The following is a 14163-nucleotide window of genomic DNA, read 5'->3' on the forward strand; positions in this document are numbered from 1 at the left end:
AACATCTGGGGCATCCTACAGTTATGAAATATGTCATATGAATGAAATAACTCTTATCTTTTGAAAGCTGACCACAGCTACAGTGATACGACTGGTGTGAAACCAAGTCATGTAAGTTGAACTACAGAGAGTGCTCTCATACCTTGACAGCCAATGATGATGCATTTCAACTAATTCTTTGTAATCTGAAAAATGCTGCTGCTGTTTGTTTTTTCACATTATTCCACTTGTTCAAACTTAGCTTTGTCTTATGATCTTAAAAATAAGCATTTTCTACGTACTCTCACTGAATATTTAAAACATTGACAACTGATATTAATTTTAGACTCTTAATTTGGACATGTTGACTTTCTGCAAGTGACAGTTCTGACTGTTGTTAGAATGAAGAAGAATATATATGTCATATTGAAGTAAAATTAGTGTGATACTCCCAATTTGGTTCACAAAATGTGTATTATATATATATATATATATATAGTACTTTTAATATAGTTTCCTTGTAATAAATGAACTAGAATATGTTACCAGTAGAGGAGATAAATAACATTAATATGTTTAATGGGACACTAAATAATTGTATGAAAGAGAAAAGAATAGAAGGTAATAGGATATAGGATTAAATGAAATTGAGCATGTGGAGTCTCATATAGAATGTGAACCTCTGTTGCATCAACTTGGCAGGTTGTATGCTATCAACACTTTATGGCACTGTCTAATAAGGCTGCATAAATCAAAAAGGTATAAAATACCAATAGTTCAACTTTGTTTCCAGGTTTTTGTGGAATAAGATTCTTGTAGGTCAGCAATTGAGAAGCTCAGAGATTTCTAAGACTTATAGGGTATTGATGGACCAACTTTGAAAAGCAGGCAATCACCTTGCCAGCAACCACCTTCAGTTGCTCAGTGTAGATCAGTAAAGTGGTCATTTAGTTAGAGGCCGTAAAAAGAAGTGAAAAAAATACACTCACCTCTTTCGGTACAGAGTGGACGATCACTTTTGTGCAGAGGAGTTTGTGCTCTTTTCAGTTTATTTCACAAGGTGAATGAGTTTTCAATCTGTAGAGTCTATGGGATGAGAACATTGTAATTTGAAGAAGCTATAAAAGCAGGTGTCCTTTAGTACTTTAAGCTGCATATGTGAGGACAAATCAGGAGATTTGCATTATGCAATTTAACTGATAGTTGTGGATAAAATGAAAAGGTGATTGAACAGTAGTGAAGCTACAAGCTCTGCACAATTTTGTGTAAAATTGAGCTTCCACCAATCTGTCACATTATTTACTGATTAATGGATAAATGTAGACTTCGTGCAAGTGACAAAATTGGCTTTCAGGTTTGTAGCAGATATTCACATTTTATGATAATAAAATATGTGATCTCTTCCTAATGCCAAGAATTGTCTAAGGCTCTCAATGCATATAATCAATAGTATAGCATGAATCTTCTCCTAAGCAGTTATTTATAATTCTAGGCATGCCAAATTTTATGCAACCCAATAATTGGAAATACTATAGATAAAAAGACAAGTCACATCTGGCCACCCAGAAGGCAGGCCTTTTTTAAAAAAAAAGCTTTGAACTTTTTTTCTGAGGCAGTCTGTAAGGATCAAAGATGACATGCTTCTACTTCAGTTCGATGGGTTCTGAAATGCAAGTTTGGTCCAAAGTGCAATTGGCATATTCTGTCAGATGTAGAGCAGTTTGCGCTCGAAGGATTGACTAGGTGGGTCGTTTGTGTTTTCTCATTATAGCTTTAACTTCAATTCTGCATGTCCCTGATAAAATCTTTCAATGTGTTTGGTGTCTTCCTGAGTCAGCCTTCTCCATTTTGGTCAATTACAATCTAGGGTCTTCCATGAGTCAATGCACATGGTTGACCTCTCCATGGACATTTTGAGGACTTCTCAAAGGAGGTGCTCTCTCCTCCAGGGAGTTGTCTGATCTCTGACTGTATAGAGCAGTTGCTTCAAGAGTCTGTGTATTGGGCATGCAGATGACAGACCCACCAAACAGAGTTGGTTCTGAATCTCATTAACAGGGTGGACAGTTAATCTGTTTTAATATAAACCATGGTGTGGAGATGCAAGTGTTGGGCTGGGATTAATAATGTGGTGTTACTTGATTTTTAACTTTGTTTTAATGGAGTTAGCCAGGGCATGTTATTACAAACTCATAGGGAAAACTGAACACCTAAATGACCAATTTACAGAATGGCTTCCAAAATGAAGAATTTTAAAAAATTTCCATATTTTATAACTTTTAGTTTAACATGAATTATAATCAACAAATTATGCATGAAATAACAGGCAAATATTAATACATAGAGTCATAGAATAATACAGCATGGAAAAAGATGGTTCAGTCCAACTTATCCATGTTGACCATGTTTCACAAACTGAATTAGTCTCATTTGCCTGTGTTTGGCCCATATCCCTTTAAACCTTTCCTGTCCATGTGCCTGTCCAAATATCTTTTAAATGTTGTAATTGTACCTGCATCTACAACTTCCTCTGGCAATTCATTTCATACGTGCAGCACCATCTGCATGATAAAGTTGCCCCTCACGTCATTTTTAAACTTTCCCCTTTCACATTCAGCCAATTGGAAGGCAAATAGTGGACACAAAAAAGACACGCCCTGCACATTTCACAGGCATGCAATATCACTCCCTACTTCAATGTTGTACCATATAGTGGCACAATTCCTGTTCTTCATTCCCAGGAGAGACCTAATTGACAAAAGTTTTCATCTTTGATTTTCATGGATAGGATTACCATCAGTGAAACTCACTTCTAGGAGCCCGTGTCTCTGTTGGGTCGATACAGTCCTGATGGTGTATCTTTCTGGAGTTACTTTTCAAAATAAATGACCAATAACATCTCAATTCACAGTTTTGCCACTTCTGGGCAAGCACCCAGCTCATTGGCATCTGTGAGTTATTCATACAGCTTTCTAAGCCAGTTCACATATGCCTCAAAGAGTTCCAACCTACTGCCAGAAAGAGTAATTGACCTCTTCTTGAGAGTGATTTGTTTCTTCTTCTGGCAAAAATCCAGTGTTCCTCTTTCTGTCTCCCTGGTGTCTGCATCTGTCACTGATTCCCTTCATTCTTCAGCTCCTCTGCTTGCGAAGTTCGTTTCTGTTTGCCAGCCACGTAGCTTCTTTTGCAACATCCTTCCTGTTACTTGCAATCCCAGAAAGTTACTATGATCCCTTTACAATTGATGCAAATTTTTAAGTAAGTCTTTTAAAACATAAAAAAAATGAGATTCTACAGACCATTAAAAGAAATTACAAATTATCCTTATTATATTACATTTGAGTCTTGGGGTGTGCCCGCAATTCCCTGCTCCTCATGGGATCTTTCACATCTGTCTAAGAAAGTGACTTACATAATGCTCTAATGGAAAGATAGCACCTCGGACAAGCTCGCGCTATCTCTGCGACATTTTTGCATTAAATTACTCCTAGGCTGAAGCTTGAATCTGTAGCCTTTGACTCACAGGCAATTGAATTACCTAAACACCTAAAATGCCTGATGTGATCAAAATGTAATGACAACTCAGAGATACGACTACCAGATTCTGTGTTATCTTTAAACATCTAGATGCTTTCTAATGAATCTGTCAATTACATAGTCTTTCAGAAATACCATAGCTGCCTGGTGCACTAAAGTTTTGATCCAAGTTTGCTTTATAGATCATCTCTAGTGAACATATTCTTGCATTTATTCAGAAATTTATTTGTAGTTCTTTGTCCATAAACAGAATGTTTAAAAATATTCAGTGTAATAATCCAATCTGATCTATCATTAATTCTTAGAGAAAATACAAATTTCTCTTCAGAAGATCTAAGTTACATTCATTGCATCATATATTATTTATATAGATTCTGGGTGGAGGTCTGTTTTCAAGCAGCACTACCTTTGTTTTCCAATTGGTTTCACCTGTTCAAGACCCAATGATTTGAAAAACTAATTGTAAAACTCAACCCCTTACATCTGGAAGGCTTGGTTGATGCTTCCTCACAGGAAATCTCTTCACTATAGATCTCATTTCGAGCCTGAGACCTACACCAACCTTCAAACACCTTTACATTAGGTGTGAATGTCACAAACCGAATTACAATCTTTCTACCATCTAATTAACAGTCGTAATTTCACACCTTTTTGATTGTACTAATAATTCCCATTGATTCTGTCACTGGAGAAAAGAGATGGTTTAAAAAAAACGAGAAAGTCAAGAGTCTTCCAGCATATATAGTGGTAATGAAAGCAGTAGGTTAAATAATAGGACATCACATTGTAGCAACATGATTCTATTAGCACTGTAGATGTTCACACAGATTTTCCTTTATGGCAGTCTCTCATTTTACCTTGCCTGGAATGTGAACAAAATTGTTGTTGATCCCATGGCTCATTTAATTGTAAAGGAGAATGAAAAACAAATAACTGAAAAAAATATAGAATGACAATAAGAATATAATGAAATCACCTGGTCATGCTATGCAGCCAAGTGATAACATCTAATTCAACTGTAATTATATCTATGACAGAAGTCTACATCTCAGATTAGAGCTGCCAAATTGTCAAATGTTGATAATCCTAGAATGAAGTAGTTCCAACCATCTCTAAATTGTATATTGCGTCATTCCCAAGAAAGTTCCATTTTTCTCTGAGGAATAACAGAAATAGCATAGCAGCATGATATTGAAAAAGACAGAAGATCAGAGAATAATCCTGACTTGCTACTGGCTGTTCAAAATGCCATTAGGATAGAGGTTTTGACTCCCGATAGTTCAAATTGTGATTCCTTGATCTCGGCTGCACTATCAAGGGATCACTAATGAGCTTGTTCTGCTATTCTGTAGGAAGGTTAAAAATCTCAAAGCTCTTTCTTCACAGCAGGTGGAGTAGAGTTATGCAGTGAAATATCAGTATATGGCCTACATTTTGGGGCAACTTATAACAAGACAGAATCTTATCCATCAGTCTATCAATAATGCAGGGATCATAAGTAAGCTTTCTAATTTACTTTAGAGGAGAGTCATGTGGTTATACTGTTATCTTCACCAAGTACACAATGATGAAAATTGTGCCTTTTTAAAAAAATTCATATTTTAAAAATAACTTCCTTTTAAACATGTGATTAGCAAGAATAGCTCTATCCCAATTATCTCTTGTCCTTCTAGCCCTCTGTGGAAGATGCAAGTTTTGTGTAAGTGAATCATTTCTGATTCATTGATGTGCTCAGGTGGTTTTCAGGCAAGTTCCCTGGAGCACAGCTGGTTCCTTCATCCAACAAAACCTTGATCCTCTCGATTTCTTCCTCTTAAGGAAAATCTGAAGGGGCATGTGTACATACCAACAATCCTGCTACCCTGAAGCGACTCTTATTCCCTTGTCAAGCGTGAAATCAGGAGGCTCCCTTCAGAGTCAGATTTCAAGAATAGTGGGCAATTTTATTGTCTGTGCCACAGCTGGAGTCACACTGTATAAACACTGCTTTCAAAGCAGCTGTTGAAACTGTGCCAACTGAACTGTTGAACATAGTGAACACATCAGTGTCAATCGGGTCTATAAGCCTTGAAATGATTGCTGTCAATACCTGAGTACCCATGATTGATTATGTTCCATTGAAATTCCTCTGCTATTTTAACTCAATGGGGAGCGTGGTAAATATGTTTATTTGAAGTGGGAGTATTTGAAAATGTAAAAAGGAATTGAAGGACAATGGGGAAACAGCAGGGGAATGAGACAAAATGGACAGATCTTTCAAAGAGCTGGCACAAGCATGATGAGTTGAATGTTATAGCTTTAAAATTCCTTCATTCAAAGAGCAAAAGTATGGCGTTTAAGTGTTTGAAGCATCATTTACTGATATCACCGGAATTATTTTCTAGGCTCACAATAAAAAGCCAAACCCTCCCTACTTTAATTTTCCCCAAATGATACCATTTCTTTTAAGCTTAAGGCACTACCAAAGAAATAATTAAGTGGTTTGTTTGATGATAACCTGAATTGATCAGCCCCCATGACAATTAAACTAGACATATTCATCAGGACTGCCAATTGTTCTGCAAACTCCATAAGTCACCCAGAGATGCATCATAATTCACACACCTACCACACACACACACACACGAGTATTTTACATTTGGGCCGAAACCCAGCATATATTTTGACCAAGGCAGGAGCAACTAGCGAAGACTAATGTTTATGTTTACATGGTGGGATCACATGCTTGCATTTGCTGTTACCCACCCCTATAGTTAAGTAGATGTTGTCTGTCTCATGTCACACTGAGAGAACAATTTATTTATTCATTCAAGGGATGTGGCTTTGCTACCAGGGTATATATTTAGTGCACGTTGCTAATTGCTCTTGGGCAGGTGGTAACGGGCCGCCTTTCTCAACTACCTCTGTCCATTTGGTGTCAAGGCATCCACAATGCTGTTGGAAAGAAAGTTCAATGATTTTGTCGTAGTAACAGTGAGTGACACATTTCCAAATTACGATTATGAGTGGCTTGGAGAGGAACTGGTAGGTGGTGTTGGTCCCACATTTCCGTTGTCCTTCTCCTTCTAGATTGTAATGAGTGCAGTGAGGGGAACCTTGATGAATTTCAGCAGTAAGTCTTGAATGTGGTGCAGATTGAGCAGGCTGCTCTGTCCTGGATGCTGTCAAGCCGCTTGAGTGTTCCTGGAGTAGCACTTATTTAGAAAAGTGGAGAGTATTGTATTACACTTGTGCATTGCAGATGATGGACAGGCTTCAGGGATTGAGGGCTTAGGTAATCACTGCAGGGTTCCTAGCCTCTAACCTCCTCTTATAGCCGCTGTCTTTAAATAGCAAGGAACACAAGAGAATATAAAACAATCTGACTGATGTTTTCTGTTTATTAGGACTGATCAGATAAAATGTTGCTACTTGTGTCAGAATTCAAAACTAGGAGCTATAAATATAAAATGGTAATTAATTAATGTAATAAAGAATTCAAGATAAACTTAACTAGTCAATGAATGGTGGTTATGTGGAACTTGGTACTGCAGGGAATGGTTGAGGTGAATGCCATAGATGCAATAGGAGGAAACTAGATAAGTCTATGAAGGAGGAAGGAATGGAAGGATATGCTGATGAGATAGTGTGGGAAAGAGTTGATGTGGGACAATAACTCAGGCATGGGTCTGTTGGACTAAATGCTCTTTTTTTGTGCTGAAAATTTCCGTGTGTAACGACTTATGAAGAATGAAAGCATGACTGAACCATGATTCCAAACCAAGATCATCTGGCTTCTAATCTGGCACTCAGATCATCAATCCTACACTCCATTTGCATAAGACAGTTATTTGATGAGCAATTGCCCTTTGTCGAAATAGACACATTTTTCTCTATCATTAATCTAGTGCTTCTTTACAACTCAAATGCCTGTTGTATCAATGAAAATTGTGCAGGATGAATTCCAAACTGGACTTCTGTTCCCTGTGTGAGAGAAGGAGAGAATGATTAGCATTTTCAAAAACACATGACTGCAAGGCATCTCAAATTACGAAAGTATTTCAATGGCTGCAATGTATTTGCAGATTATAATATTTGAAAGAAGGTGTCTAATTTGCACAGAGCAAGCTCTCACAAAGAGCAATGTGATAATGACTGGGTATTTATGATTTGGTTTAGGAATATGACACCAAGGATAAGCCCCTGCTATTCTTTGTACTTGTGTCATAGATCCATTTACAATGCAACCAAATGTGGGGATAGACAGTGCCTTGATTTAACATTTGATGTGAAAGTTGGCATCTCTGACAATGCATAAGAAGTATTGCTCTTTGAGGGTCAGCCTCTTTTTGTGTGCAAATTTCTGGACTGTAACATGAAATTACAATCTTTTGAAACTGTGTGACAGCAAGATATTTGAGAACAAGTTCTTGACTCAAGCAGAGAAATCTGCCTGTTTTCTGACAATTCATTTTGCAGATTTCACAAAGTAGATTGTTAAGGGAATAAGATCACTGTCATCTCATTGAGGAAATCCCTGGATTGCCTATTTCACTCTCAGATCTAGTGTCTTTACTGTCTTCTCAATGGCCTCAGAGCCATTGATTCCAACAGTGTTATTGCAGTGTGCCACAACAGTGGTAAAATATGGGCCATCAATTCTCAACCTACATCATCTGATTATTAATGCCTGAAATCTTTCATGGTCTAAGTAACCACTTAACTACAGATTGAGGCAAGTTCAGGGCACCAATGTGGCATGAACAAAATTATCTGAACTGAAGTAATTTTATCCAAAAATTCTGAAAACAGTCAATTGCGCCATGCATCAAAAACTTCACACTTGTATGAAAAGTTGCATGTATTGAACATGAAAAGTTTGCCTACAATTATTCACTTTTGAAATACAATACAGCTGGATGCAGAAATATACAAATTAGATATATTTCCATAGCTGCTTGGCAGATCAGTAGACAGAAAGAAAGGAGCATGGATTTGTTAAAGCAAGGTCTGACAAGTCTCCCTCTCTTTTTGTTTCCTACTCATCCTTTCAAAAACTGAACGCTACGAAAAGGCAAATCACAGAAATGGACATTTTACCAATAACTCCATCAGATCTACACTTTTTTGCTACTGCTGAGGCTATCAGCCACCAACTAAGCAACTGTGGTCTCAGGTTGAAGTCTAACACAACCAGGACTCTAGAAACTTTTAAACTGCATAGCCTTTATTCTTTATCACTGGAAACACTTTTTAAAAATCTTATACTTGTGTTTGTGTATGTGTGCCTGATATTAGCTTTCATTACTTTTCTTAGGTTCAGTTTTATATTCCCTTGTTCTTTCACTCAAGAAAACCTTAGTCCCTTAAGTTTCAATTTTTAAAATTGGAATATGATAGCTGCATGATATAAATAATTTTTTTAGTGACCCGGTTAAAAAAAAGTTGATTTACTCCTTCAAACCTGGATGTAACAAGAATCAGGATAAATTTTCAAGTTTGTTACCAATGTATTTTTTTATATAGAAAGGCAAATTTATTCCTACTTTTCAAAACTGCAAGAGGAACTTCTTTTTTTTTCTTTGTGTGACTCCCATTGTATTAAAGCTCTCATTTAAAGCATGCCTGTTTTAAGATGTGCCTATTGAAGCATGTTTCTTCTAAAGGAAAGCACAGACAAATTTTCCTCAGGGTGGTTGTGCTGAAAATATTTCTGAATTCACAATAATAAATGCTGAGGTACTTATCTGTTTCTTTCAATCGTATTGATTCGAGCTTTCTGTGATGAATTCATATCTGCCCATTTCCTTTCAATGAAAATGCATTCCACTGTGGTAAAAATAGTTCAGTATTTCAGCCATTATAATTAGGTTTAACATCAATGTCTGTCTTGCTCACCCACTCCTCTTTACTCAATGTCCTCTCAGGACTTGTGCCCTGCAGTATGTTCTTATAAAATGAAACCTGAAAGACCAAACATTTTGCAAAGCTATTTTGCTGCTTCTCTGGAAGTATTAACAGGGAAGTGGAATGCCTGATAGTAAAACCTGGAGACATTTCTATATTTTCCATTTAAAAAAATGTATGCAATGTTATCTGTTAGTGACAGCAATCTTGTATGAAATGCCTGGTAGTGAAGGATCAAGACATAGCTGGTTGGTGGTAGGAAACTCCATGTTTAAATACAGCTCACATTTGGCTTTCCTTTGTTCCTGTGCTATGTTGTTTTGTCCGGTGTTCATTGCATGCATTTAATTAAACAAGTAACATGTGATTATGTAACAATGTTCCTCCTAAGTCTTTCAAAACATTTTTTTGCCAGTATGACTGCCAGACCTCAAAAACTAAACCTTTTTGATTAATCATTTAGTTGTTTTTCTTGGACACAGTTAAGGTAAGGTTTGAAAAAAAAATCAAATTGCTGGAAAGGCTCAGTAGGTCTGGCAGCAACTGTGGAGAGAAATCAGAGTTTACGGTTCAGGTTCAGTGACCCTTCTTCAGTTCCTTCCTTAAACTTTCCTGAATTTCATACGAACCATGCAGAATATGGCACTTTCATCAAGTGTATGTCAACCCACATTGAGTGGTTCATTTGAGATTATTCGCATACATTTTAATCAAAACCTTTATAATTAGGAGAGGGAGGAGCCCTTCACCCCACCACTCTGAGCTGGTTTCAATGCACTTTTAAGCAGCATTATACGATTTTAAAAAATCTACATACAGTGTCATTGATATAATCTTTTTTTTCTGTATCCTTTATTTTCAGGTGATGTTCCACTTGGTCCAAGAGGTCTAGCTGAAGCAACAGAGATGTGCACCCAAGAATGCTTGGTACTTGGCCACTCAGACAACTGTTGGATGCCTCCAGGGCTTGGTTCCTATCAACAGCTGAAGTCCCCTCTCGCTACCTTTGGATCTCAGAAAGAATGGATTAAGAAAGATAAGATAGTGAATGGACATGCACTCTCAAGGGCCTGGAAGGAGGATGGGAACAGAAATCATTTTAATGACAGGAAACTAATTAGTGGAAATGAGGGACATTATACCAGTGGGAGTCAAATGACGGACATTCCTTTGGCTAGTCTGAAATCGTACAAACATACACCAGCATCCATGGAGAAGCCTAAAGAACATCAGCTATGAAGAGTGCTTTTCCTTTACCCAACATTAACTCATGCAAGCCTCATTATAGGCTCTAGTGGTAGAATATGCGAATCCTGTGTGTCAGAATTCTGTGTTACGGGTAGGCCTTTAGATCAGTGTTGCAGCAAGTACTTGGAGTTATTTGTGTTTTAGAACTACGAGGTTTGATCATTTCTGTAGTCCACTCGCTGTCAGTTCACATGCAAAAAATCTTAAATACTGTGATTGATTAAGGGGCTACCACAAGTTTGTTGCTCCACCTGAACTGCATGTCAAGATGATAACATAACAGTGGAATTGTCTCACGATTGTGTCCTCAGAGCTGCTGAGAAATGAGAGATGCCAACTGAAGTAGAAAGTGTAGGGGAACAAAATGCTTCTTTTACTTGATATCGATTGCTGCTGATCTACTTAAAAAAGAAATCTAAACAGGAGTGATGTTGACAATGGCTACAAAATGGACAAAACAAACGTCTCTTGTGCAGTTACATATTCCGAGTGGAACTTCAACCATCACTCAAAGTGTTTGTAAATACAATAAATCAGTGAGACCTACTTTTATGTAATTATATCCTTCACCAACAGTAGCAAAAGGCAGTGTTGCACAGTTGCTTCCCTCCCCAGTCCTTCTCCCCTCTTTGTTTGTATACTTTTTGGGTTTACTTGTTGCTTCTTGTCGCTGACCTCCCAGTGAAAGTGGTATGAGTGTTTGTGATCTGTCCAGGACCACTGTTTTTTTTCACAATCAGAATATTTAATGTGTTGTGCCTTCATAATGTACTAAAGCATAATACTGGTCGTTGTGAGTGCTGGGCAAAACTCTACTTCTAGTTATCTGTACATTTGTTCAATGCCTGGCAGGTACCAGCATCATGTTTATTTGTTACATGAGTACGAGGAAGTTTCCAACACAGCTTTTAATAGCATGTTTAAGCAAACAAGAATCAATGCTTCTTTCAGAAAAAAAGAAAATTCAACAGTTTGGGCATGGAAAGCCAATTTAACAATCTGGTAGATAGCATGTTTTGCAGAATTGGCTGATTACTTTTTTCAAACACATTCCAATAATAGTAACAGTGAGGGGAAAAAATAAAAATGCATACAAAAAAAAGAAAAAAAACTAAATAAAACAAGAAACCAAAAAAAAAGAAACAAAGCCAGCAGTCATTTAAAAGCTGTAATTTCCTCCTTTTTGAGGGGGTAGGGGGTATCATTTCCAGACCAATCATATCTACATGCAAACTAATGGATCCCTGAGTCTGCATTATGGAATCTGAGGTCAGATTCAGGCTGTAAAGTCCAGGAGCAGTGAGACACTACTTAATAACACAATTCAGTAATTAAAATTTATTAGTTATTTGTATCCGCTGTTATGTATTTTAATACATATAGTGTACTTTTTATATGAGAAATCTGGAATTGTCATTGAGTATAATATATACAAAAAGGTCGGTGGTGTGAGCTTAACACAGTGATAGTAAATTGGTGCAAACATTATTGTGATGTAGGTTATAATATAGGTACTGAAGCCACAAAATTCAAAAGAAAAGCTTGGAAGTACAGAAATGTTCAGTACGCTGTATATATTACAATTGAATAACATTCCCCCCCCTTAAGCAATGCAATGTACTAAGCAGTTTCCTGCTAGTTTAATTTGATGATTGCTGATTTTTCAGAGACAGTTTTTCTGTGTATCGATGTCAACACACATCTTTAATATATCTGTATTCAGTAAAAGAGTCATTGAAAAATATTTTTAACTTAGGATACTTGTCAGGTAAAATACATTTTTTTCTTAGAATATGTGCTAACAAAAATGTCCACAGCATAAATGTAACTTGTAACTTAAATGTTAGGGCTCAACTCTAAAGGTGTTTCCAATACTGAACTTTGAAATAAAGATAGCATGTTAATATGAAGTTGACAATGGATTCATGTGAAATACAGTCAGTAAAAGGGTTAGCAACAGCTTTAACTGTTATATGTTGAAAACATTTTGAACCCAGTAATGTATTTGGGTGCAAGTGATGAAAGAAACTTGCATTTATATTGGCCCTTTCATGACCTCAGGACATCGCCAAGGTGCTCTACAGCTGATGAAGCACTTTCTGAAGTACAGTCTTGTCATGATGTAGGAAACCCAGCAGTCAAACTGCGCACACCAAATTTTAAGACAGTAATGTCGGAACAACCAGATGACTTTTTTTTAAAATAATATAAGTTTTAGGGATAAATATTGACCAGGACACCAAGGAAGCTGCCCTGATTTTCTTCAGCATGGTAATCAACAGAGGTTGCATACATCCATCTGAGAGGCAGACAAGGCTTTGGCCTTTAAAACCTCTCATCCCAAAGGTGACACCTCAGATACTGCAACACTGGTATCATCATTCTTGATTATGGTCAAGTCCTGAAAGGTGCAGTCTATCTGAAGGAGTAGGTCTGAATGGCTAAAATAGAGAAAGATGTTTAACAATACAGTTCCTGATAGCTGGTTTCCCCAGTCCTTTTGAGGTGAGGGTACAGGCTGAGCTGGAAGATAAGCAAACTAAAGGATTGTGGGGCATGAAGACAGAAGATCCATTAAGAGCAACTTGATGTCTTTCAAGGCCTAGCAAAACATTATAATTATGCTCCTGCATTGATCAGCCGTGGTGTCCAACAAATGGGGAATATTTGTCTTCAAACAAAATGAATAATAAAAATTAACCAAAAAAACTCTTCTGCAAAGGAAGAATAAAGATGTTATCTTTGGGTGCTGCATCCCTAATGTCCTTCTGTATGCAAAGAAATCTAGCAGGACAGGGATACAATCCCATATACATAGAGACACACATATATAAATAAGATATACATATATAATTTAAATATACATTTACTTACATGCTGGGCACTGGAAAAAATATAAAAGTCACTAATTTGTGTTTGTGCATAGCACGAAAAGATTAATTCCATGTTTTAAGTTTTGATGATCAAAATGCTATACTTTGTATAAGCAGCTCATGTGTTTTTGGTTTTGTCAAATTGTTATAATGTGGGTTGCAGATGATCTGCGTAGTCACAGTAAATTCTGTCGGTCTGCAAGAAGTGTTTTGATGAAGATGGCAAAAATATATGGCAGTTATCCTTGTTACTGCATTGTTGGTTCAACGTTATTTACCGTTATTCTGCTCTGCAATAAATGTTTGACATTCTGTACTGTGTTGTATTATTCTATAAATTCATCACTAGGTTTGAATCGTGCTACCCAGGTACAATGGTTCACATTAAACCTTGATATTCTTCAAGTCTCAATTTGTCCATTATTACTAATCAATTTAAATGCCCATCAAACTCAAGGTTTATTTTCTCCTTCAGGTAAAATTTGTGGTCTCTTTATCTCAATTGTATTAGTTTCAACATTCTGCCCTGGATCTTCAAATGTGCACAAGGTTAGCACCCAGTGTGAGTGGGGAGGAGGTAACAAAAATGAGGAGAACCCACTCTTGTACGATATGGCCCGTTAGTGTCTCTTAGGAGCTG

At 37.0% G+C, this 14163-nt stretch overlaps 1 protein-coding gene across 4 annotated transcripts in view; it reads left to right on the forward strand.

Annotated features, from left to right (window-relative positions):
• LOC140481574 (protocadherin-9) overlaps window positions 1-13935 on the forward strand; it is a 713749-nt gene extending 699814 nt beyond the window's left edge. For all 4 annotated transcript variants that reach the window (XM_072577994.1, XM_072577998.1, XM_072577999.1 and 1 more), the window contains one exon: window positions 10265-13935. In XM_072577994.1, the coding sequence (XP_072434095.1) occupies window positions 10265-10641 (377 nt within the window). In that variant the 3' untranslated portion in view covers window positions 10642-13935. The remainder of the gene's footprint in view (window positions 1-10264) is intronic.
• The last annotated feature ends 228 nt before the right edge of the window (window positions 13936-14163 follow it).

The sequence above is a fragment of the Chiloscyllium punctatum genome, chromosome 9 (genome assembly GCF_047496795.1).
Source record: "Chiloscyllium punctatum isolate Juve2018m chromosome 9, sChiPun1.3, whole genome shotgun sequence".
Taxonomy (NCBI): domain Eukaryota; kingdom Metazoa; phylum Chordata; class Chondrichthyes; order Orectolobiformes; family Hemiscylliidae; genus Chiloscyllium; species Chiloscyllium punctatum.